Source organism: Tachysurus vachellii, chromosome 25, assembly GCF_030014155.1.
Source record: "Tachysurus vachellii isolate PV-2020 chromosome 25, HZAU_Pvac_v1, whole genome shotgun sequence".
Taxonomy (NCBI): Eukaryota; Metazoa; Chordata; class Actinopteri; order Siluriformes; family Bagridae; genus Tachysurus; species Tachysurus vachellii.
Window position 1 is genome coordinate 7,935,291 of NC_083484.1, and position 27,560 is coordinate 7,962,850.

At 37.6% G+C, this 27,560-nt stretch overlaps 1 protein-coding gene across 1 annotated transcript; it reads right to left on the reverse strand.

Moving 5' to 3' along the window:
* ankha (ANKH inorganic pyrophosphate transport regulator a) lies at positions 1 to 27,560 on the reverse strand. The gene is made up of 13 exons (XM_060862188.1): positions 27,535 to 27,560; positions 27,149 to 27,248; positions 24,088 to 24,304; positions 23,724 to 23,842; positions 21,114 to 21,197; positions 20,517 to 20,687; positions 18,517 to 18,651; positions 18,337 to 18,429; positions 15,953 to 16,045; positions 10,166 to 10,295; positions 4,417 to 4,540; positions 3,648 to 3,747; positions 1 to 3,463 (listed from the first exon to the last, which is right to left on the reverse strand). Exons 2-13 carry the CDS (start codon positions 27,242 to 27,244, stop codon positions 3,320 to 3,322), a joined length of 1,506 nt encoding a protein of 501 aa, XP_060718171.1. The 5' UTR covers positions 27,245 to 27,248; positions 27,535 to 27,560; the 3' UTR covers positions 1 to 3,319.

Below are 27,560 nucleotides of genomic sequence, written 5' to 3' on the forward strand. Positions count from 1 at the left end.
AAATCACAACCTCCTCAGCATATTATTCATGTCTGTGATCTCAAAATGGTGAAATCCTGCAGGGACTGATCGACTGATTACAACAGTTATCACACTCCACAGTTTGAGTCCTTACCACGTGAGTACTAGTTCAGCACTGAAAGATACATAATGCAAAAAGCTGAGCATATATATATATATATATGTATGTAATACAAAAAAACAGGACTACATTTAAAATATAAAACCTGATAAAAGTAACCCTTCAGTAATCCATGTTATTCAGCTTTGAAACAAAAGAACATAAAGGAGATAAACCATACTAAAATGTGTTGTCATCTGCATCAATGGGTCAGTGTGGTTTAAAGAAAATAAAATCTACCATACCATGTCCTCATGAGATTTGGTGTAAATAATGATGTGGTTTAAATTTTCATTTCATTAATGTTAAAATCATTTTGGCTTTACATAATATTTATACAGGTATACTACAGCTTGCACTACAGTAGTGTTTCACATGGCCATGTGGGTTTCCTCCCAAAAAAACACATTGTAAGCTAGTTGGCTATTTGCGTGTGTTTTTTGCCCTGTGATGGACTGGTGTCGCATCGAACACGTATCCCTGCTTTACATGTATGGCAGATGCCCTTATCTAGAGTGACTTGCATTTTTATCTCATTTTATACAACTGAGCAATTAAAGGTTAAGGGCCTTGCTCAGGGGCCCAGCATTGGCAGCTTAGTGGAAATGGGATTCAAATTTGCAACCTTCTGATCGACTGTCAACAGCTTAATCACTAGGCTACAACATCCCCATCCCTGTTTCCCCCTTATAACCCTCCATGTTCCTGGGATGAGCTCTGGACTCACCATGACCCTCACTAGGATATAGCAGTTACTGAGGAGGAATAAATAAATGAATAATGCCTTTGCACTGGTACTTGTATGGAGATTTAGGAAAAGCCTTGTAAACTCTACAGTAAAACATTACTACAAGCATGTGACAAGTTTTTCCCTAGGCTTACACACCCTGTAAGAGCCCTACAAAGAGAATTAACATACATGGAATTCCAGCCATTCCATGAATTTGGAATTAATCTTCCATGATATTCCTGAAGTTGATCAAAGAACAAAAGAACCAAGGAGATCTGGATGGTAAAGAGTGTAAATGTTGCCATGAGCTTCAGTGACGCATGCCTAAGACTAGACAGAATGAAACTAAATTCTGAATACACAACAAAAACCTATTGAGATCTAAGACTGGTTTAATCCAGGTTGCAGATGAAATTTCTTAAGCCAATAATTCATTATTAATAAGGTTTACAAATTTTGTAGCTTGGTAACAATACATTGTAAATATTTTCAGGTAAATTTAGGTGATTATTCCACACAGCGACTACTCCAATGGTCTCCCAGCTAGCTCCATCAAACCCCTTCAGATGATTCACAATGTATCAGTCAGTCTTGTAGACAACCAGTTCTGCTCTTCATCTCCCTCCACAGAGACACCAACATTAAATGCAAGTCCTTTACCAGCACTTATAAAAATGATCTCAAAACTGGACTACCAGCCAGCTCCATCAAAAACCTTGAGATAATTCAGAATGTATCAAATACATTCTTTATGCTCATGTTCAATTTCCTTATCTGGAACAGCAACCTTCAACACTTTCCATGATACTTATGTTCCCTCCCACAACCTGCAAACAGATAATGACCAAGGTAGAAACTTCTCAGAGAGACATTCAGTCTCTTTCAAGAACCTTCTAACTGACTGTCCCTCAGTGTTGGAATGAACTTCCAACTTCAATCCAAACAGAAGAATTTGTAACTATCTTCCAAAAAAAAAAAAAATAAAAAAAAATAAAAAAAATAAAAAACAGCTTACAGACCCAATTCTTCCATGAACACTTCCATGAACTAACCCCTAACGTCCCATTCCTAAAAAAACCTTATGCTAGCTCTTAGTCCTTTGAGTGCACTGTGTGTACTTTTCTCATCTAGTGCTTAATAAAAATGGCAGCATTATTTGTCCATTTTATGGTTTCATCCCTGTTGTAGTGGTTTTATTTTAGAGTTGAAGTTTTACTGTCTCTAATAATTTCTCTTTTTTACTTTGCAAGAATGTTTTATTGTACATTTAAGTTTTATTGTTATATTTTGTAAAGCACTTTGTGATTTTATCTGTGAAAGGTGCTATATAAATAAACTTTACTTACTTACTTACATCATTGGTAAAATCACTTGGATAAAAGTGATCTTCTAAATGAATAAGAGTAAATGTGATTTTACATTAATACTGTGTATCAAAATACTCCATTAAAATATTATAGATAATTCCTTCTGGACTTGGAAATTGAATTGAAGTGCTTTTTTTTAATCTGAAATAAAAGTTCACATTTTTAGTGCATTGTACGTTTTACTATTGTTTCAGGGGACATTTATTTATAAACCATAATATAGCTTGATGTGGATTTGTATAGTTTATAAAAAATATTATAAAGCATTGTTTTCTAAACTACAAAGACTTGTAAGCACGTGTATAAATCTTTATCAAAATAGGCTTCAGAGAAAACAGTAATTAAATGGTTTAGCAATTCTTGTCATCTCCACACTCCTGCATCGTTTAATATGAAGATTTCTGTCTAAGCTGATGTTAGAAAGCTTTCTTTACCACAGAAGGCTCTAAACGAAAAAAATATATATATAATACCCAAAAAATTATCCCATTAATCAAAGAGTACAAGTTTGGGATAAACAAAATAAAGAAAAATGATATGCATCTCCTTTGTGTATTTCCCTGAAGAGCTCAATTAATGTACGCTGTAACATTTGTAGCCATCACTGTAATACATTGACAGTCTATTGTGCGTTAACAGACAATGTGCAATAACAGATATTGTGCATTTTAAGGCCCATACTGTCTCAAACAACATGTACCATTGTGTCAAAGTTCAGAACTAGCTTTTGTGCCAGATTAACACCCTCTGAGCAATTAGATATACTTGGGTGTTGGTTTTGACAAGATGGTGTGAAGCAGAGAACAAAAACATCTTCCAGCCACTCCCGTTTTCAGTACTGAAAATGCTGGATAGGGAGTTTGTGGAGGACTTCAGTGCAAAAAGGTTCTGTCAGTTGTAGAAAGTGCTGTAGCAGGTCCGTCAGCTTAGGCTTGGTCTGAGCAGGAAAGCTCCACTCACACATGACAGTACTGTAATTTGGTTTCAGGAGTATGGTTTGCATTGTAAATTTTTTCTTTTAGCTACAGTAATACACAAAATCCCAAGCAAAATTCTGTGTTTTTCCCTTGTCATCATTTCACCTCAGGTTTCTCTTTTCGCTCAGTTCACTTCTTCAATCCCATCCTCCTCTCCTTCTTCCTCGTCCAGCTCTTCAATGTCATCTAACGCCGTTGCAGATGTGGCATCTCCCATTGGGGAAGAGTTTTCCCCCTGTTTGGCTTGCTCTCTGCCTGAAATCTTTTTCTGGAGTGAAAAGGTTTGGATTTTTGATAAATGGAGTGATGAAAGAAATGGACAGATAGCAGTAATTCACAGAGACTGCAAATAACAAGTCCTAGTATTTAAGTGGATGTAAATAGTTACTATAAATTCAAATGATGATCTTTCCAGACAAGGTAAAGCTATTAAATTTGTCTTATTCACTCACCTGCTGTCGATACACGCAGCATGCCCCCACTGCCACCATTGTGGCTTCTCCCACGAATCCGGCCAGTAGTGAGCCCACTCCTAATGTAGCACCATGTACACTGTACAGGAATAAACACAACATCACAACCTAAGCATTCTGCACAACACACTCTCTCTCTCTCTCTCTCTCACACACACTACAATCGCAAAAAATAGCCTAACTGTTCTACATTGCAAAGAAAGGTAAGTCTACAAACAAAGCCATGACCAAGCAGGAGGTGTGTGAATCATTGGCTGGTCTAACACATGAGGGAAAATAAAAAAAGTTTGCAGACATTCAGTGTGAATAACTAAGTAGATGTTATATACTGTACAGAACATATATATTTTATGTCAACCTCTCACCGCATTACCATCTGTGTAGTAGTGTACAGTGACTGTCTTTAAGCCTAGCTGTGTATTTGTAGCTAAGGTCTGTGAATATCGAGCACTGATCCATAATTGCAGTCACACCAGTCTCAAAATCCACAGACATAATGGTGTTAAGACAAATGTGCACAGAAATCTGAAATTGGGAGGTCATTACCACACAGTTCTCTGTGTATTATGAAAACAGGAGCATTTAGTGTATCCCAAATTAAGGTCACAATATATTCTCAAATTATACATAACTCATAAATGAGGAGTATTAAAAGGCAATGCGTTCATCTTAAATTACATTCTAGTGAATCCAAGGTAGAACAATCAGTTAAAGCAGTGACATGATGATAAACACTGTTTATTCTCACCCCATGTAAGGAAGCACTATGAGACTAATGATGAGCACGATTATCCTCAGCAAAGAGCTAGGAGCCAGCACAAACGTCTTCCTCAGGGTCATCAACCAGCCTGTCAGATGAGCTCGAATCGTCACTAGAAAGCACAAAGCAGGTCAAAGGTCACATAGATTGTGTTTATATGGTGAAAGAAAGTGCTCTATAGTGACTGAATCACCTTTTAAAGAATTTCAGTCTGCAAACTTGAAGAGAAACCAAAGAGTACTGACTGGGCAACAGATCTATCACACATTATATATTTTATATATGATCAGTTCATTTTTTTAAATGGGAACCCATGTTGGAGATACATAAGTCAACAATACACCTACAGACTGTTAAAATCCTGTTAGATGACCATACACCTGCCTAGCACCGGAGTCTCTATATTATTCCTTGGTTTGTCTTCTACAGCATGTACAGCTTATAAACTTGTCAGCTGATCATACGGTGATATATTTTAAATACTGAAATAATCAGGCCACGGGTTGCAAGCCAATGATTTCTGTGCTGGTCCCCAGCCCAGATAAATAGAGAGGATTGCGTCAGTAGGGGATGCGGGATAAAATGTGCCAAATTTAAACGTTAGTTGTCAGTTTGAATTCCACACCAGATTGGTCAAGGCGCGGGTTAACAATGACCGCCACCAGCACTGTCGACCTACAGGGTGCCGGCGAAAATTGGGCTACAGGTCGAGGAAGAAGAGGAGGGAGAAGGGTTTGTAGACAGATAGAGAAAAGGGAAAGGCAGGTGTATAGGTCTGAAAATAATGTTGGTACAATGACAGGGAAAGGAAGAGAGCTGGTGGACATGATGGAGAGTAGGAAGTTAGATATACTGTGTGTGCCGGAGACCTAATGGAAGGGGCGCAAAGTACATAGTATTGGAGGGAGTCAGACAGGGTAATCACATTGAAGTTAGAAATTGAAGGGGTAATGTTGAATGTCATCAGTGGTTATGCTCCACAAGTAGGTTGTGAGTTAGAAAAAGAGAGATGCTAGCGGCACCAACAGCCTGCATGCTGAGACAGTTGGAGAGGTAAACATGTTCACCATCTTGGAGCATGACATGAGGAGGGCATTCAAGAGAGTGAATACTAGGAAGGCAGTAGGACCAGATGGCATCACAGGTCGGATTCTGAAAGCCTGCGCTGACCAGCTAGCACCGGTGTTCAAGGAGATATTCAACCTCTCACCGGAACAGTCTGTTGTCCCCTCATGCTTCAAACAGTCCACCAATGTTCCTGTCCTGAAGAAACCCCAGCCCGCCTGCCTCAACGATTACCACCCTATAGCCCGGACTTCAGTAGTGATTTGAAAGACTGGTCAGAGACTTCATAACTGCATCACTACCAGACACACTGGATCCACTACAGTTCGCGTACCACTAAACCGCTCTACCGAGGACACCATTGCTCCTCATCTCTACACTACGATAAGCCACCTGGACTGCAGAAAAGGGAATTATGCAAAAATGCTGTTTGTGGACTACAGTTCAGCGTTCAACACCATAATTCCCTCCACGATCACCTCTAAGTTGGAGGTCCTGGGACTCAGCCTGCCGCTGTGTCAATGGATCTCCAACTTCCTGACAGACAGACCACAAGCCATACGAGTGGGCAAACACAACTCATCCACCCTCACCCTCAGCACTGGAGCTCCCCAGGGTTGTGTTCTGAGCCCCCTGCTGTACTCACTGTACACATATGACTGTGTGGCACTTCCAACTCCACCACCATCATCAAGTTTGCTGACAACACTGTTGTGGTGGGCCGGGTCTCCAATAATGATGAGACGGCCTACCTACAGGAGACTAAAGACCTGGAGAGATGGTGCCAGGAGAACAATCTTCTCCTGAACGTCAGCAAAACTAAGGAGTTGATAGTGGACTTCAGCATGAAGCAGGAGCAGTCATACCAACCAGCTCCCTGACCTGCAGGACATCTACAGCACGTGGTGCCGGACCAGGGCCAGGAAGATTGTAAATGATCTCAGCCATCCCAACAATGGACTCTTTTCTTTGTTGCATTTAGGGAAACGCTTCTGCTCCTTGAAAGCAAACACTGAGAGAATGAGGAGAAGCTTCTTCCCGCAGGCCATTCGGAGTTTAAACCAGGAAGCACCCAGGATCTGGTACTGGACCTCTCCGTCTATCTTCACTTTTTCTGCACTATTAAACTTTAATTCTGGTCTGTCACTTTAACTCTGGACTTGCACAGCACAGTGCCACTTTATATCACACCATACTGCACATGGGCACTTTAAGAACAATCACTAAAACCATACGCATTTATGTACAGTGGGGAGAACAAGTATTTGATACGCTCAGATTTTGCAGGTTTACAAAGCATGTAGAAGTCTGTAATTTATATAATAGGTACTCTTCAACTGTGAGTGACGAAATCGAAAACAAAAATCCAGAAAATCACACTGTATGATTTTTAAATAATTAATTTGCATTTTATTGCATGACATAAGTATTTGATCACCTACCAACCAGTAAGAATTCAGGCTCTTACAGACCTGTTAGTTTTTCTTATGAAGCCCTCCTGTTCACCACTCATTACCTGTATTAACTGCACCTGTTTGAACTTGTTACCTGTATAAAAGACACCTGTCCACACACTCAATCAAACAGACTCCAACCTCTCCACAATGGCCAAGACCAGAGAGCTGTGTAAGGACATCAGGGATAAAACTGTAAGGCTGGGATGGTCTACAGGACAATAGGCAAGCAGCTTGGTGACAACTGTTGGCGCAATTATTAGAAAATGGAAGAAGTTCAAGATGATGGTCAATCTCCCTCGGTCTAGGGCACCATGCAAGATCTCACCTCGTGGGGTGTCAATGATCATGAGGAAGGTGAGGGATCAGCCCAGAACTACATTACAGGACCTGGTCAATGACCTGACGAGAGCTGGGACCACAGTCTCAAAGAAAACCTTTAGTAACACACTATGCCGTCATGGATTAAAATCCTGCAACGCACGGAAGTTCCCCCTGCTCAAGCCAGCGCATGTCCAGGCCCGTCTGAAGTTTGCCAATGACCATCTGGATGATCCAGAGGAGGAATGGGAGAAGGTCATGTGGTATGATGAAACAAAAATAGGAAGAAGAAGGATGAGTACAACCCCAAGAACACATCCCAATTGTGAAGCATGGAGGTGGAAAAATCATTATTTGGGGATGCTTTTCTGCAAAGGGGACAGGACGAGTGCACTGTATAGACGAGAGGAAGGATGGGGCCATGTGTTGCGAGATCTTGGCCAACAAACTCCTTCCCTCAGTAAGAGCATTTGAAGATGGGTCGTGGCTGGGTCTTCCAGCATGACAACGACCTGAAATACAGCCAGTGCAACTAAGGAGTGGCTCCGTAAGAAGCATCTCAAGGTCCTGGAGTGGCCTAGCCAGTCTCCAGACCTAAACCCAATAGAAAATCTTTGGAGGGAGCTGAAAGTCCGTATTGCTCAGTGACAGCCCCGAAACCTGAAGGATCTGAAGGTCTGTATGGAGGTGTGGGCCAAAATCCCTGTTGCAGTGTGTGCAAACCTGGTCAAGAACTACAAGAAACATATGATCTCTGTAACTGCAAACAAAGGTTTCTGTACCAAATATTAAGTTCTGCTTTTCGGATGTATCAAATACTTTTGCAATAAAATGCAAATTAATTACTTAAAAATCATACAATGTGATTTTCTGGATTTTTGTTTTAGATTCCGTCACTCACAGTTGAAGAGTACCTACTGTATGATAAAAATTGCAGACTTCTACATGCTTTGTAAGTGGGCAAAACTGCAAAATCAGCAGTGTATCAAATACTTGTTCTCCCCACTGTATATACATTTTTTCACATATATTTTTTTATTTATTTTTTACCTCCTTTTGGTTTTATTTTTATCCTTAATTCAATTCCTTTTATGCTTGAATACCGGACAGACATAAAAAGCATTTCACTGCATGTCATACTGTGTGTATGTGACAAATAAAATTTGATTTGATTTGATGAGCAGGTTTGGTGTTAAGGAAAGAAGCCTAGAAGGACAGATGGTGGTGGAATGTGCTAAGTGGATGAAAATGGCTGTAGTTAACACTTATTTCCAGAAGAGAGAGGAACATAGAGTTACATATAAAAGTGGAGGTAGGAGTACGCAGAAGACTACATTCTATATAGACAAGGCAATCTGAGAGAGATTAGTGAGTGAAAAGTGGTTGTGGAGAGAGTGTAGCCAGACAGAATCGGAAGAAGATGTGTGGAAAGATAGAAAAGAAGACCAAGGGGTGGAGGTTGAAAAAGAAAGAATGTTGTGAAGAATTCAGACAGAAGCTTTGGGTGGTCAGGAAGAGCTTTCAGATGACTCGGAAGCTCCAGCAGAAGTGATCAGGGAGACAGGAAAGAGGGTGCTAGGTGCATCATCTGGAAAGAGAAAAGAATATAAAGAAACATGGTGGTGGATTGAGGTTAGCTAAAAATAAGTGGGATGTAGAAAGGACTGAAGAAAGTAGACAGGATTACAAGGAATCACAGCACATAGTGAAAAGAGACATGGCAAAGGCCAAACAGAAAGCATACGACGAGTTACGATCAGGTTAGACACGAGGGAAGGCAAGAAAGACATGTACAGATTAGCAAGACAGAGTGATAGAGATGGGAAGAGTGCAACAGATAAGGGTTATTAACCCTCCCACACTATCCCATAGTACCATACAGTACAGTACCCATCTTTTTTCACTGGTACCGCCTCACATGGACATGCTGTGGCTGTACAAAGTTATTCTGATCACTTTTATCCTGTATGTGATTTCTCCTAAGACGTAACCCAATCTATAGTTGATTTTAATTTTTAACTCTCCTCTACCACCATATATAAATAAATATGCCAATAAAAGTGGCATATGGATATATTTACTTCAGGTAAACCCTATACTAACTGTCAAGCATATGGTAGAGCAGGAGTGTGAATTTGGGCTTGTTTTGCAGCCACATGAACTGCAAAACATGCAGTCATTGAGAAACTGATGAAATCCACTGTACACCAAAACATTCTTGAGACAAATGTAAAGCCATCAGTCAAGCAGCATAAACTGGGCCAAAATTGGCTAATGTAACAGGACAATAAGCCGAAGCATAACAGCAAATGCACAACAAACTGAATGGCTAGAGAGAAAAAAAATAGGAATGGCCAGACCTCAACCTCAATGAGAATCTGTGGTGGGATCTTACAAGAGCTGTGCATAAAAGAATGTCTGTTGTAGCTTGTTTGTTGTTGTTGCCTGAGGTTATATGTTTGTTTATAGAAGTTGGTGAGGACAACAGACTTGTTATTTACAACTTGTTGTATACAATAGCTTTGATATATTAAGACATACAAATTGGAGGACATTCTTTTCCCCCATGAGAGCATTTTCAAATGTGAGTAAGTTAATTCATTCATTCATTCATTCCTTCATCTTCTACCGCTTATCCGAACTACCTCGGGTCACGGGGAGCCTGAGCCTATCTCAGGCGTCATTGGGCATCAAGGCAGGATACACCCTGGACGGAGTAGTAAGTTAATTAACCAGAAAAATAGAATGTCTTTTTTTTCCTTATTCTAAAGAGTTCCAATGACTCTGAATTCCATCCATCCATCCATCCATCCATCCATCCATCCATTCATCCATTCATCCATTTCATGTTGGCTCCATGTATCCAAGCAGTAGATGTGTTGCATATGAAATCTAACCTGGAATAGGGAAGAAGGAGAATATCCGAAGAGGAACAGTGCAGAGCTGAGCGAAATTCACATCCACTCCAATTACATTCACTAGGATCAGCTCGGACACACCAGGGGTCCAGAACACTACGAAGCATAGCTAGAAAACAAACATGTGCAAGTGTTAATGCCGCATCCTTACATTGCACTCTGCATGGCTTCAAAAAAAAAAAACAATAATACACACAAAGTTTTTAACATTTTCTAGACAAACAATCTCCTCCTGCCAGTCATGCTCGGGAGTGTTTGTTGTCACCGTCACGGATGTTTTTCTCATTTGTGGTGTTTTGAATGCACTGCAGAAAGCATGTTTTGTCATTGTTCATGCAGAGACATGCAGCCAGAAGCCACCCTGACATGAGCAGCACTTCTTATGCCATGCCCACTCTTCAACTGTTAGGCATGTCTAGCTGCACCAAGCTTTAATTACAATGATAGATCCTGTGTGTCCTCCTACACATCCTGTTATTGGACTGTAAAAGCTCTCCAACTGCACCAGGTATCAGGCTTCAAAGTAACATATCCTTAACCATAAATCCCGTCTTATCCTTGCCATCCCAGTCTTATCCCTGATTGTTGGATTGTGGTGAAAACAAACAAGACAAACTGACAGGTATCTGTATATGGGTCTGTGAGCAATAACTATAGTTTGACATGTCACATAGGTTTATGCAGGTGAGAGTTAAATTTTATTAAAATACCAACTTTAGTACTTTAAGCAAAAACATGGATAGATGCTTAGGAACTTAGCAAAAGCCATTATAACTTTGTCATTACAATATACAATGTGTCAAAAAACTACCTATATCTTCAGTAAATCAGGGTTATACTGTAGAAGAGAAGCCACTTCCCATTAAAACAAACTGAAATAGTTGGGACAGAGGAAATAAAATAATATAATTATCTATAATTATATAATAACAATATTTAATGACCACTTGTCATAAGATGCAGATGATAAGAGTTTACATTATTTCCTGACCAAAAGTTTTATGACAACATATTGTTAAAGCCTTTATACCAGGGGTCGGCAACCCAAAATGTTCAAAGAGCCATATTGGACCAAAAAAACAAAAAACAAATCTGTCTGGAGCCGCAAAAAATTAAAAGCCTTATTTAAGCCTTATATGAAGGCAGCACAGGCTGTAAGTGTATATTAGCCTACTATCAAAATGACTAATTAGGCTACAAATACATAATGAGCATTCATGATTAAATGTTTATTTTCCCTGCAGCGCATCCTAAAGAGAATGACACACCACGTGACTACTCTGCTGTACGATATTTGGTACGATACGATATAATCCACTTCTTAAATCTATCTTTGCACTCCTCTAATTTCTCCAGAAGTACTGCAATCGCACTTTTTCTCTCACTCCCAACTGGGTGGTCGGCTGCAAATTTAGCATGCCTTCCCTGGAAATGTCTTTCCAAATTACTCTTTTTGTTATTTGACTTCTCATTACAAAAGCAAACATGCAGGTAATCCTTCTGCATTGGCAATGAAAGCAAATGATTCGGTCCATTCTTCCTTGAATCCTCTGTTCTCATCAGCTATCTTTCTCTTTTTCTCTTTGGGATCCATGGCCTATGACATACCCGCCGGTTTGTTTGCAACAGCCACCTGCCTGGCACCGCGCCGCGCCAAAATGTATGTCGCAGGCTATGACGCAAATCTTCGTTGATAGAAATGTTGAAATTTAATTGTCGTGGTCCGGGAGGAGTAGAATATATTTTATACTTATATACATACACACTTCATGAATAGAATATATTTATTTAACAACACTGTTCTAACATTAAAATCTACAAAAAAAAAAAAAAAAAAAACTTTTAATCGAGTTCTAGACCTCTCTTCAACAGAAAAGGACTCTGTAGTTCGAATAAAAAAATGGTCTTTAGTGACAAAAATTTTACTTATTAAATTTAATAACTGGGGGTACAAATAGGAAATTTTGAGATGACCCCAAGGACAGTATAGTAAGACAAGAACAACATGGAAAGAGAAGACAGGAGTACAAGAGGAACTATGGTAAGAAGAATGTTATGAATGAATTTAATTACACAAGTCGTGACAAACAACTTTTTATTTTTATTCTGAAACTTCTGTTTATTACTGTTTCATATCAGTTTCGTTTCTATGTGGAAAGCTTTACCACATTAATATTTATTATACACGTTTTTAAAGCAGTGGAAAACGTTAAGAATGTTTGTCATGTTTGTCCTCCTACAGAAACCATATTAAAAAAATTTTTTTTTCCATTTTCAAACATTTTTGAAAAGGCTCCAGGGAGAGCCACTGCGGGGGCGCTAAAGAGCCGCATGCGGGTTGCCGACCCCTGCCTTATACAAATAAAACAGAATTAAACTAATAATAGGCAAGTTTTACTATATCGTAGTACAAACTAAATGTAGACAAAATTCTTAAAAGTGTTTTCAGATAAAAATGAGTTACAACCTTTACAATTAACTGCAGTATATGAAACAGACCAGGCTGTTCTCCTCATTCACAAAAATATTCACAGTTTTACTGAACTGTTAAGTTGCAACAGCAACCTTCTCATTATCTTACCACAAAGTTCCACTCTTATTTATACTGTAATCATTTTCATGATGTAGATGTAACCAATAGTAATTTGAAAAAAAATCTCTGCTCTTAAGTATCCACACAATTTGAAAAACAAGTCAGATTTTGTGATCTTGAAAGAATGTTTAAAAAAAACAAAAAAACAACAAAAAAAAAGATGAAAAAAAAAAAACGTTATTTCTCAGATTTTCAATATTCACTGCGATCGCTGATTCAGTGCAATTGGGGAAAAGTTGTGGCTCGTTGGTAAAACTTTTGAGTACAATAAATCAACCAGTTATCTTGAGGTAATGTTTTAATGCATACAAAACAGGTATGAAAAAAAAATTAAAAAATTATTTGTGTGTCTGTGTGTGTGTGTGTGTGTATTTTCTTCATTTGTTTTGTACATCAGACTATTTCACTATTCAATGTACAGTGGTTAGCAATGTCAACAGAGACATATCTTGGATGAAAACAGCTTTTTGATTGGCAGTTGACTATTGAACTACTTGTACATGTGCCAGTTCATTCTAGCAAAAACAAGTGTGCTCATGCAGCAAAAATCAAACGTTAGTCTTTGGTTAATTCTTCATCCAATTCCAATTAAAGAGCATGTGCCTACAAGACTAATCTCATTTGATAAATAATCTGAACTGTTTGAACATGCACATGCTGCAATTGTCCCAATCTTTTGTAGGTCATAGGTCTTAATGAAAATCCAGGCGTGAGAAGGCCTCATTTAAACTGTAGTAACAGATGAACACACAAACTACAGTCTACTGACAGTATTGGGGATATCATTTGGGATGTATTTGGGGTCTTTTATCTGTCTCAGGACTCAGGATCAGATGAATCACATATACAGTTGTGCTTAAAATGATTCATACTCTTTGGACAAATCAATACTTTATTTTTTCATTTACAAAAACTACTTTGGTGAAACTTCCATTGTATTCAATACATATTAGTTGCTGTGCACAAACCCACATATGTTTTAGCTAAACTTCATTTGTATACCAATATATATGGGCAGAGATTCTCTCTGTTTAAAATTAAGCATACCCTATTCCCAATCTCAGAAAAAATTCCTTCTTTTGCAAAAGTGTACACTGTTTCAAACTCCAGAGACTATAATCAATTTCATTAATTTAGGTCTAATCAATTATGGCCTAATTATGTAAAATGGTAAAACCTGCTCTGTAAAGTATAATTAGGTGGGAAAAGCTTTAAATCTTAGTCACGGTCACCCTGGGCAAGAATAAAAAATCTCAGTCATGATTTTCGTATGCGTGTTGTCAATGCCCATAGTGGAGGCAAAGGATACAAGGCCATTTCGAAAGAACTGGATGTCCCTGTATTAGCAGTAGAGTATCATCAAGACGTTTAAGATCATCAACACTGTCAAAAACCTGGATGGGTGTGGCAGAAATCGCAAAGTATACTTTAAAGGTCGCTAGAAAGATCTGCCACGATGCAAACAACTCTTGTGTAACCATAAAAGCTCTAATAGACGCCCTCAACCAAGCACAGGAGACAGTATCAAGATCTACCATTCAGCAATTTCTCAAGACACCACTCCTTACCTGGAGATACCGGGATGTGCGCCTGGCCTTTGCAAGGGGTTACCTAGATAAAGAACCAAACTTTTTGCCATCAATCCTCGTCGGATGAGGCTAAACTGGATCTCTTTGGACATATGGATGTTACATATGTTTAGCGTAAGAAAGGAGAAGCCTTCTGTTTCCTGAAGAAAACCTTCAGTTCTAAGTATACCATCCCAACAGTCAAGCATTGTGGCGGTCACATCATGCTATGGGGATGCTTCTCTGCCAGTGGTTCAAATAACCTTGTTAAGATGGATGCTATCATGAAAAAGGAACACGATCAAGATTCTTGATGAAAACCTGCCAGGGAATTGGACTTACCAGCTCAACCTGCCAGAGAATTGGACCAACCATGCTTCATGCTAATGACCTGAAGCACGTGGCACAAGTGGTCAAGCAATGGTTCAGGGACAACAACATGAGAGGTTCCATAGTACAGTTATTCGTTCCTAAAACAGATAAAACCCTCCAACTGTCACAGTCTCCCAGAAGCCTGTTGTAGGAAAACTACCCTTTTGTTGGAGTCCCTAAAAGACTCCAGACAGTAAAAAGACATTAAAAACCCATCTCTCCCAAAAGAATATGACAGCATTAGGTTTGCATAATTGCATCTAAACAAACTAAAAATGTTTTGTAACAATATACTTTGGACTGATGCAACCAAGGTAGAGATCAAGCATAGTGCCATGAGGACGACAACTGTTATTTAGGCTATGATAAATAAAAACATAGTATTAAAGGAAGTTGCGCCTCCTTTTTGACCATACTAATGTGAGACAGGGTTAAGAAAACTCCTTGCTGCCTCGCCTGGCCAAACATAATACAGTACTCCATAACAGAATGTGTACATCACCAACGATGGATTTATCTTCATAGATTGAAATGAAAGCTACACCTTGCCACTTATGTTTACACTTTTATTACTGTACATTTCTGGAAGAATTATTTATAGCTAATTATAACTATATAAGAATAACAAAATATCAATTCCATATGATAAATGGTTATGTCATTACCATAGCAACAAGCATGGGAATCCTGTCCAGAAGGTGTTTTGGACAGGACACAAATTTGCATCCTGTATCTGCCTCAAAATATTAATTTGATGTTCAATCTAATTTCAGGTAAAGTGGAATGGGCTTCAACTGTGTTTTCACAAGGGAGTAAATTATTACTAGCTGCATCTCAGCTAAAATGCACATGCAAAGAAAGCTTGTACTTTGAAAGCCATGGAACAAGTTCTTATTTCTTTAATTAAATAACCATAAAATGGATTCTCCTTCTTGTTTGATCAGATGTAAATCAGTTTATTTCATCTGACATATATGCAAAATGGGATTTTTATTCCAAATGAAATGTTATAGCAAGATTACTGTGTTACATGTAAACATATCAAATGTTTTTATTTCAAAGCAAATTTTAAGTTCAATTTCAAGTTTAAGTGAAATCATCAATGTGCTCTTCATTAGATTTCAGCTTTTGTCAGCAATAAAGCAATAAAATGCATAGTGCAATATCCTAAATAATAGTAATTATAGTATTTAGTAAAAATAGTCCTCCTAAATGATTTACAGCCATTCTTACCGTTACAGAGAGAGTAAAGCAGGCTAAAGTGAACCTGTTGATATGGGATTTTGTCACTCCAGCACCAGCAGTTAGCTTGTTGGATGAGTTATTCTGGATATGGAAAAGAAACATATTGTGGTTACAAAATGCTGAAGTCATAGAAAAGCTTGTCAAGCAAAATAAATATTATAAAAATAATAATAATAATAATAATTCAGATACCAAATCATTTAACAAAGAGAAAACATGGGGTCAACCTGTCAAACCAATTTACTATCATGTATAGTCACTTGGCTTTTGCATTTTCCTCCAGGGTCTATGTACATTTCCTCCATGCTTTGTATAAACTAAGAGCGCTGTATATGCATCTGATACCCTGCAGCAGAATGACTTTACATTCGGTGTATATACAGTGGGGCAAAAAAGTATTTAGTCAGCCACCAATTGTGCAAGTTCTCCCACTAAAAAAGATGAGAGAGGCCTGTAATTTTCATCATAGGTACACTTCAACTATGAGAGACAAAATGAGAAAAAAAAAATTCAGAAAATCACAATTTATTTGCAAATTATGGTGGAAAATATGTATTTGGTCAATAACAAAGGTTTCTCAATACTTTGTTATATACCCTTTGTTGGCAATGACAGAGGTCAAACGTTTTCTGTAAGTCTCCACAAGGTTTTTACACTCTGTTGCTGGTAGTTTTGCCCATTCCTCCATGCAGATCTCTATCTCTATCTCCATGCTTCACAGTAGGTATGGTGTTCTTTGGATGCAACTCAGCATTCTTTCTCCTCCAAAACATGAAGTTGACTTTTTACCAAAAAGTTCTATTTTGGTTTCATCTGACCATATGACATTCTCCCAATCCTCTTCTGGATCATCCAAATGCTCTCTATCAAACTTCAGACTTCAAACCCTTTTTTTTTGCTAAAGGATTTCAGAAAATATGGTAAAATGCTTGAATTAAATCCTACAATAGAACTGTGATTAGTCAATCATGTTTATATTTATTTACACACTAACATTTAAATTTATATTTTTTGTATCGAAAGTTAAAAGGTTTCCAAAATAAAACAGTACTTTTACTCTGTGTAATCTAAAAACTGGGTAATTAAATGAACTCATACTAAATGCTTATGACAATACTTAACATATACTCATTTATAACAGTTGTCTACATATACAATCACGAATCTCCCCCCAAAAAAAACAGAAAAACATTACAACCTCTTCATAAGGTCACACAGATTATATATCAAAAGGACTCTGTGTCCTCTTCAGTCTAGCCAAACACAAATAGCTGAATCATAGACTTTCGGGTAGGTTCAAACCACCGCAGGCAAGTCACTGTTATATCGCTGCTATGTAATTAGCTACAGGTGTGCTTAAAGGTACACTCTTTAGAATGAAAAACATGTTGGCTGAAATGGACAATGTGTGTTGATCTGAGAAAATTCCACTCACAGATCAGGGCATGTCTGAGGATTCATTTCTTACTCTTGACAAGTGAATATCCTGCTCTGACATAACGTTCAAATATTTGTTCAAGTCACCTTAAATAACCCTTCTAAATGTCTCAAGTTTACACTATATTTTATCTAGCAAATTAACTTAACCCTAAATACACCTGAGTACATTTAGGACCAGTATGATCGAAAACTATACACTTAGAGTCATTTATTTCACCATTACAAGACAAGTGTGCATACTGTAGTGTGTAAATATTACACAAAAATAGAGACTGGTTCCTGTTGCATAACTGTCAGAATGACAGAAATCAAAACCTGAAGCCACATCAGCTGTCTGTTGTGGAATTAACTGGATCTATAATTGTATAATTGCACTTTTTAATTTTATTTCAATAAAATTGTAAAAACAAAAATGTACTTTTACTTTATTACATTCAGCTATGTTCTACCTAGTCTGACCTACATTTTGTCTGTAGATTATTCTCAAATAAAATTCAAATGAGTAAATATTGCACTTTGCAAGTCTTAAAATGCCACTATATTATATCCTAATAATTTTCTAGTGAAAATCTGTCTGTGGCAGTCTGTGGCATTATGGACCAGTACATATTGAATGCATTCAGTATAGTGTCATCGGTATCATTTGGCACTTTTGCTTCAGGCACAATATCCTTCAAACTGTTGAGACCAAGGTGATGTTTACATGCACAGTGTTATGTCTGTCAAAAAACAAAACACAGCCACATCACCACAAACACCTCATACTAACAGTCAAGTACAATGGTGCCTGGGAAATTACCAATCACTAAGACAAAGTTAAACTCCAATGTATTCAAGCAGGAGTAAAAGCTGTTGATGCATCATCTATGTGATTGGAGTGGAATCATGTTTTCTAGGTTGTCAAGGATCAGGAGTAAAACAAGAAAACACACCTTGTCAAAGGCTGGATAGACAGCCCGTAGTTCGGTCAGCCAACCATAGGGCATGTGTCCCACTGGGTAGGTGGCTGTGAGCACTGCTACAGACTTCCAACACATACACACAAAGATTTAGTGCATCTGAGTAAAAACATTGTGCCTATTTATTACAAGCTAAAAGTCAAAACCACTGACCTCAGTGGCAGCAGCGCTGCCTTTGAGATCTCGAGACACAAACAGGTTGACGATAGGCCTGCTGATCCTCTGGGTGGCCAGTATGAGTGCAAGTGGCCACCAGAAGTTTAACATCTTCCTGATGGTGGTATCTCCCTAGAGAATAATACAAACCTAAAGTGAGAGATGAATGGCCTTTAAAGGATAGATAGATAGATAGATAGATAGATAGATAGATAGATAGATAGATAGATAGATAGATAGATAGATAGATAGATAGATAGATAGACTATTTCTTTTCTATCAAGTCTCAACTCTAGAACATTAAGCATTAATGCCAGTAATCATGTTTCTACAGCAGTCATAGTAATGCCCTTTTAGCATTGCTGTTAACAATGTGGTGTGAATCAGACAAAGCTAAGTAGCAGAATAATCTCAAGACGATATTACAACTGTGTGGCAGTAGCGCAATTTTCAATATGTTATAATAATGACTATATGCCATAAAGGTGAAAAGCCTAATATAAATGAACAGAAGAGAAATCCAAATCAGATCAATATTTTGTGTAACCACCCTTTGCCTGAAAAACAGCATCAATTCTTCTAGGTTCACTTGCACACAGATTTTGAAGGAACTTACCAGGTTGTTTCCAAACATTTTAGAGAACTAACCACAGATCTGGGTGGATAGATGATACCTCAAATCCGTCTGTCTCTTCAGGTAATCCCAGACTCCATCTCCATTTGGAGAAATGCAGCCCCAAACTTGCAAGAAATTCCCACCACATTTGCCTGCAGACACTAATTATTGTACTGCTCTCCAGGCCTATGGGAAACAACCTGCCTCCTGGTACAGCCAAATATTTTAAATGTTGACTTACCAGTCCAGAGCATTGGCTGCCATTTTTTCTGTATCCCAGTTCCTATGTTTTTGAAATGCTATGACTTCTCTGTACAGTAGATGGGGTACCTGGGACCCACTGGTTTCCACCAGTTCTTTGCTGATGGCACTGCTGGTCATCTTCCGATATGAAATTAAATTGAGCATAATGTACATTTCATCTGCTGCATTAAGCTTCTTTGGCTGACCACTGTGTATGTGCCTTACTCGTTGTTTCTTTGTGCTTCTTCAAAACAGCCTGAACTGCACATCTTGAAACCCTGGTCTGTCTTGCCAATGCAGTATAACTACCTTGTGTCTTGTTGCTGTTCTCAGTCTTGCCACGGTGTATCACCTATGACATGAAACTGTCTTCCACAACCTCACCTTAGTAGCAGAGTTTGGCTGTTAATCACCCAGGTTTAAGCCTCATACACGACTCCTTCTGTTTCAGTTAATGACGATATTTCAACCTACATATGAAATTGATAATCATTATCCAATGACACCATGTAGGTGCTAATCATTCACCTCACTCTGATCCTACAAAATCCCAGACTTTGTGTAAATGAACAAAGTGTGCAAGATGCTGGCTTAAAGCCATAGCGAGGTCACACCAACTATTGATTTGATTTACATTTTTTTAGTTTGCTCCCTCTGCATTTTAAAATTGCTAAAAAATAGTCAATAAAAAGATCTACTTTTGAAACCATTCTTACTTTACAGCATTTCTGCACACCTTCCTAAAACTTTTGCACAATACTAATATATAAATATTCAGTCTAACAACACGATCAAAAGTTTGATTTTGTTTTTATACAACAGTTTTACAAATTAGAAATTCATATTGAGTAACTGCCATTTTGAACGCAATATAACCAAATAATTTCTGAGGAAATGAAGGACTGCTAAAGTTTACACAATACAAACAGTAAAATATCTCAGTACTGTTACATTAAACTTAAACACTCCTGGAAAGGAACTCATTCAATCATATAAATGGACTGGAACTGTTGTATAATGAAGGTCAGGTCATTAAAAAAAAATTAGAAAATTTTCAAATTTATTTAACTACGTTTTTTTTCCAGGTTACACACTGCTCATCTTGCATCTGAGGCAGGTAAAGATTAAGTAGCTGTACCCCCATGTCCTGGCTCCAGGAGTCGGGAATGTTGTCATGAACTTTGCAGTAGTAGCCCAATCCCACAATGCTAAAGCGCACCAGTGCTCCCATGTACAAAGGCAGAATTGGAATTAGCAAGGGTTCAGCACACTCCAGGTTGCTGTGGAGTAGGATCACCACAAATATGATCTACAGAAGAGGAAATGATTGTAGATTAGATCCTGCTGTGGATGATGGACCTGGTCTTAAAACAGTACCGAGTTAACCATGAAAGTATATGATTCTCACCCCAACATGACAATGCAAAGAATGCGGGGAAAAATCAAAGAACCAAAAGAAATGATACGATGAAAATATGATGGTCATTACATTAAAGCCTACTAAGCATTTTCAGTTGCATAAAATAACTTTTGACTGAAATTGATTTTACCCATGGCAGAACTATCAACAGTCTGAATCAACTACCAGTTTTATGTTCATCCCACACTATTATCCAACTCCATTGATGCTGCATCCATTTGTGTAAAAACCCATCAATTCCTCATTGGCGTTCTCAATTTGCTAAATTTTAACTGACAGAAATGCTGAGAGCACAGAGTGTGAAAGATCTGATACCTGCGCTACAACATCAGAGATGGAAGCCGAGCCAACCAGCAGGCTGTATTTGTGCTTTAGCAGGATGCCAGCATGAATCCATGCCTATAGGGGAAAATAAAAAGAAATAAATAAGTCAAGAATCAAGATTAAGTCTTATTCTTGATTAAGTTGATGAACACAATCTAGTCTAGTAAATTAATTAAGCTTTAGCTGGAAAATCAGGTTAAATATTATTTGACGTGTGTGACTATAAAATGCAGAACTAAATATTGTATTAAAAAAACAAAACAAAAAAAAAAAAAAAAACATTAAATAGTGTTTAGTCCCTACTGAGTCTGGTTCCTTTCAAAGTTTCTTCATCATATCTCAGGGCAAGTCACCTTGCCACTGTCACCTCAGGCTAGCGCAACTCTAATGTTGTGTTTCAGTGGGAAAGAATTTGTGCTACAGATCTGATCCAAATTCTGAAGTATTCACACCTAGTGGTGTGAAACCCCTGAATTAATTCTGGTGCAACCAGTTACAGTCCAAAGTCACATGATTTGCTGAAACTCACCTGTTTATTACAAATAAAGTTCTCATAGGACAGAAATATAAATGCAACTGAAGGCTCCAGCATTTGTTAGAGAACACTCCTTACAAAACTGCATCATGAAGACTAGAACAAGTCTGGGATATAGTGAAGTACAGCAGTGGTAGCATCGCTTTAAGTTATTCTTGTTTTCTTCTCTGACTAATGTCTACCTTACCGAATTTTTATTGTTGTACAATATATTTTAATAAAAAATACAAATAATAATATAAATATATTTAAATAATATAAATATATTTATATTATTATTTTAATAAAAAATACAAATAATAATATAAATATATTTAAATAATATAAATACATGTCAGTTGAGTTCAGATGTAGTACAACTGCAACTGAACTCAACTGACATGTATTTATATTATTTAAATATATTTATATTATTATTTGTATTTTTTATTAAAATAATAATATAAATATATTTTTCAGACTGTTGATACGAATTTTTCATTCGTAAGTGGAGATCACAGAACACATTTCAAGTCACAGAACACATTTCAAGATTTTTCTAAATCAGTTCAAATCCAACTTTAATCGTTATTTATCCAGGTGCAGCTTTCCAGTATTTTAAACAAAGATTAGATAAAACATATTTTTTTATTTATTAATTCAATTTAATATCCCAACTGCACAATAGTACACACTTAAACAAAAGGAGAGAGATATACCAAATATAGGGTGTAAAAATGTTTAATAAATAAACTAAACTATGACTATAACCTATGATTCTGTTCTTAAGTTGTATTTCAGTTTCCTTGATGCAACATTTTTATTAATAATAAAAGTATTTAGTTTGTGATGTACTAATGCTACCTTACATCAGAAGTTAAACAAGTCCTGATATGACACATCAGTTATTAAGTGAATTCCTTCCCTGTCTGTTGCATATATGTTTCATTCATTCATTTATTTTCTACCGTTTATCCGAACTACCTCGGGTCACGGGGAGCCTGTGCTCAGGCGTCATCGGGCATCAAGGCAGGATACACCCTGGACGGAGTGCCAACCCATCGCAGGGCACACACACACACTCTCATTCACTCACGCAATCACACACTACGGACAATTTTCCAGAGATGCCAATCAACCTACCATGCATGTCTTTGGACCGGGGAGGAAACCGGAGTACCCGGAGTAAACCCCCGAGGCACGGGGAGAACATGCAAACTCCACACACACAAGGGGGAGGCGGGAATCGAACCCAGACCCTGGAGGTGTGAGGCGAACATGCTAACCACTAAGCTACCGTGCCTCCCGCATATGTCGAAATTTGGTCAATTTCATATTTTTTCACATATCGATGCTATTGGTCAGTCCCCACGTGGGTCTGTTATTTTTACAAGTTATTAACCAATCTAAAGTCTTGAAAATAGCTTGAGCTCAAATCTCGTAACTCCATTGGACACTTCAACTGTCCACCTCTTCCTCACTCCGCGGGAGAGCTTTGCGGCGTATTTCTCCTCAAGAAGAGTCGCAACGAATCAACACGTCTTCTGAGGTAAATGTCTTCAAAACACTGGGCTCAAAGAAAAAAATATATTGACCCCCGCTAGATCTGGTGCTCGTCTGAGGACAGGAATTTAGTGCAAGACAATCCACTGCAACGCGGACTAAACCCTGTGCACTGCAGATAAGGTACGGCGTTTTTTTCATTTCCTGAAAAAGAACGGTTTTGGAGATATGAGGATTCCGCCCGACAGCGACGATATACAGAATTGTATATCGCTCTGGATAAGGCCGTCTGCCAAATGCTGTAAATGTAAATGTAAGTGTTCCATAACAATGAGAAGAAAAAGTTCAAACGTCACATCTGGACAGATCGTTTGTTACTTTTTAAAGCTGACATGCATTTTTTGTTACTGTCGCTATGTTCTTTATGTGAAAGCTATTATTGCACTATAGTCACAGTGTTGGTGCCAGAGTCTACACAAATGGGGGCCCTGAATAAACAATTAATGATAAAATTATAGTTTGAATTACACCAAATCAACGGGGGAAAAGGGGCAGTTAAGGAACTGTATGAACCTCGAACTCACCATGGCATCCAGCAAAGGGAACACTGCAAGGTAAAGAAATGCCTTCCTTGTCTTTTTTCCAACAGATTCGTCCACATGGTGGAGTTTGTTGATGAAGTAATATCCTAAATCTGTGTAAGCTGTCACACAAGAACACATTTGTAATGGATTTAAAAGCCATGGAGACACCAGGTGCTGTATTGTCAATTCAATCAAATTCTGGCATTGTATCTTGCTGAACACCCACTACAAAGCAGGCTCTAATATCATCTACTGTTATTACTCCACATGTATTTCATGAATGAAGAATTAAAATAAATTCAGTCTGTGGAATTTTGAAAAATACAATCAGTTAATTGCAGAAAGTCCCAAAACACACACCTACCTATAAGAGCATGGAAGATTGCAGCTACGACACCGGCTGAGACCATACACAGCACTGCTTTCCTTCTGTCCTTCTTGCTGTTTACCAGCACCAGTCCGACACTCTTAAAGTCACTCATGGGCCCAGTAAAGAACTTCATAAGTGAGTAGGCCAAACCGTAGCTGGCCAGCATCTCCACACGATCCTCTTTTACTGAAGCGATTCCTCGGTTCAAAGCCTGCCAAAGATACATATGAGGTACAAACACAATTTGTGAGATTTTCTTTCATTTACCTGTTCCATGATGAGTTTAAATCACTGAGACACCACTGTGACACACATATGCTACAAAAGGAGACTTTTCCATCAGCTACTAAAGGTGGTTATTCTACAAGACAAGACAAGACAAGACAAGACAAGACAAGACAAGACAAGACAAGATAAGATAAGATAAGATAAGATAAGATAAGATAAGACAAGACAAGATAAGACAAGATAAGACAAGATAAGACAAGATAAGATAAGATATACCTTTATTCATCCCACATTGGTTACAGCAGCAAAGAAAAATGTGCAAATATAAAATAAAAGCATAATATAAAAATAGATACAAATACAAATATATACAGTACAGTGTATAGATACAAAAGAAAAGAAGAAAACAATACGTTAGTTACACTTTCAAACAAACAAATTGCACTAGGTGATAGGGCCCGTGCACCTTTAAAAAATGGTGTTATTGCACAGTTGCTATTGCACAAGAATTTAAGTTATTGTTATTGCACAGTTTTAAAAAAATGGGTTAGAGATATATTCTGGGAATGAGATCATGTAAGACAAAATAATTCTCAGCAGTGGGTGGTTTTTAGTTTCAGGCAGGTGGGACAGAGAGAGCTGTTGGTCAGAAATGATGCTCAGGGGACAAAGAAATCCCATGTTTAATAATTTGGCAGTGTATTAGACCCAGTGGGCTACTTGAGTGGTGCTGTTCAACGTCTTCACAATGTTCTGTATTTATCTTTAGTAATCCATGCAATCAAGAATCTCTACAGTTTATTACATAAACATATGTTTCACTGTCAGTTTTCTCTATTAAATATCTACCTGTCTGTGCGGGACCTTCTTAAAATAAACACACACACACACACACACACACACGTGCGCACGCACACGGACACACTCTCAGGCACACAGAAATAGTTGTGAGCATAACATTTATTTAGACTACAGTACACCGCACTGTCCACATGCACTACAAAAATTAGGGATTGAATTAGGGACTGACTAAATTGTGTTAGATATATCAGCTCTGAAAATTCTGAAATTCCTTTAAAAAACAAAAGTATGATTAATTCATGCTTTGTAATTATTAGGCATTAGATCTGAACCTGCAGGCCAGCTGAAAAAATCAGCAGCTACAGGCCAATATTTTTATTAAATATAAATATTTTTATTAAAGTCTGCTGAATACAGCATGATTTTTTTTAGCCCTCTATTTTTTTATACCATGGTCTAAGCCACAAGACCAGCTGCTGGCTAAGCCCCTACATTTAAGATGAAAAATAAACTAAATAAGGTGCAGAATGTGCAAAAATAACAGCAACTGGGGAAAAAAAAAGAACTATTGTGCCAAAATGAGAAAATTATTTCCATGAAATAGATGCCTATGAGGCTCTGCATTTAAGGAGGATTTGGTGCATTTTAGTAATAATTACAGGGTTTACATTAAAATGTTTACAAATACCTGAAAAAATAGATATGGAAATCACTCCATAAAAACATTCAAGAGACTCTTAATTATTAGAAATGACCTACTGCCTCTCTGTATTTTGTCATAGAAAAGTTTTATTACATAAACGCTCAAGAAAAGAAGCTTTACTGCATTATATTTGGCTGGAAAATAAAGCATATGTTACCTTATACATTTTAAAATATATAAAACTTCCTAAAACGTCAATGTTATGTGCTAAGAGCAAGACTACACTTCATACATAGCTATTGGGGTGAAATCTTTCAAAAATGTACAAATTATTATAAAGTATAAAGAGTGTATAAACACCATTCATCAATGTTTTGCTTACATTTAAGATAAACTGGTGGAAGTTTTCATCTATTTCATTTATACCAGCAAAGCTTTTAACTGAATTAGTTTCACAGATATTTCCTGATTATCACAAATTAAGAAATGTGGAGAGATAGTAAACATCCGGACATTTATTAGAACAAAATCAAAATATTAGTTCAAATGTTTGTATCTCCTTTTTCTGATGGTGAAGTAAACGATTTACAAGTGTCACACTAATAAGTCCTCGTTCCATTCTAATTCCATTCCTTTACATTCCACTGAAAAATTAATGAGGTGTTTTTACTGACTACTGACTTTTTACTGACTACTGACTTTTTACTGACTACTTTTTTTATGTTGCTAATTGAAAGATATAATACAATATTCAACTAATTTCTTCTCTTTTATGTATGAATTGTGAGACAGCAGGTTTTAGTGTCCCATTTACTGCGGTTCTAAAAAGTTTATGTAACACCTAGTGTTCAGAATTAGACACTGCAACAACACAAACACAAACACCACTTAGGCAGGAATCACAGGTTAGTTGTAAAATTTACTACTGTAGATAGCAGCAGCCTGTTTAACTGTAAAAACCTCTCTGAATCAGTTGTGTAGCATTATAAACGTTGTCCTACGCCACCAAAACCTTATGCTCAGTAGCTTCAGCACTTCAAACCAAAGTAGAACTGAAGAATTTAAGAGATAAAATTAACATGAGGCAAGAAGAAAAAGAAGAAGAAGCAGAGGAAGCAGAAGTCGCCACTGGGATGATCTGTTACCATGGAAACAGGCGACACGTTATCAAGAGCCATTCAGAATAGAGCAACATTTACTGTCATGTTTTTTTGTATTTTTAATCATTTTTCTTGTTAACATTGCGTTTGTAATTCCTGTACACTGTGAATTAGAGTTCGATAAACAATAGTAATAGTATGGTAATAAGATTACGAGTGAAATTCGGATTAATACGGTTAAAAACACGGTGGTTCAATAGCAGAACATTTCTTGTTTTCTTACCTGTTCCCCAAAATCGATGGCTATGTTGGTGATAGCCAAAGGAACCAGGAATCGGATGAGAGGCCAATAAGCAGTAAGACATGTCAGCTCCACCATGATCCTAGCAGAATAATAAAGCAGCAAGTGCACTGGATTGTACCTTCTACAGTATGTTCACTGCAATAGTTAGCACTTAGCACTTAGCTAACAGATGATTCATATTAATACAGGAACCATGTAACGGTGGGACACAGAAGGTCATCCAAAAATATTATAAATAACAAACAAATCTTAAGGCTGACTCAATGTAACGGGACTAAAAGCAAACCGAGATGTGACAGCTTGTCTTCTGTCATAAAAGCACACGGTAACTGACGTGAAGGGCAGCATTGCAGCACCACACTGACCTGTCTGTAGGGAGGTCTCTGCTTTT

Excerpts from the sequence above, each read along its gene's own strand:
- ankha (XM_060862188.1), bottom strand. The coding sequence starts at position 27,244 with ATGGTGGAGCTGACATGTCTTACTGCTTATTGGCCTCTCATCCGATTC. Across the intron at positions 21,198-23,723 it reads TCCCTTTGCTGGATGCCATG|GCATGGATTCATGCTGGCAT; the intron begins GTGAGTTCGAGG and ends TTTCCCCTATAG. Across the intron at positions 18,652-20,516 it reads CCTGGAGCCAGGACATGGGG|GGAGATACCACCATCAGGAA; the intron begins GTACAGCTACTT and ends ATTATTCTCTAG.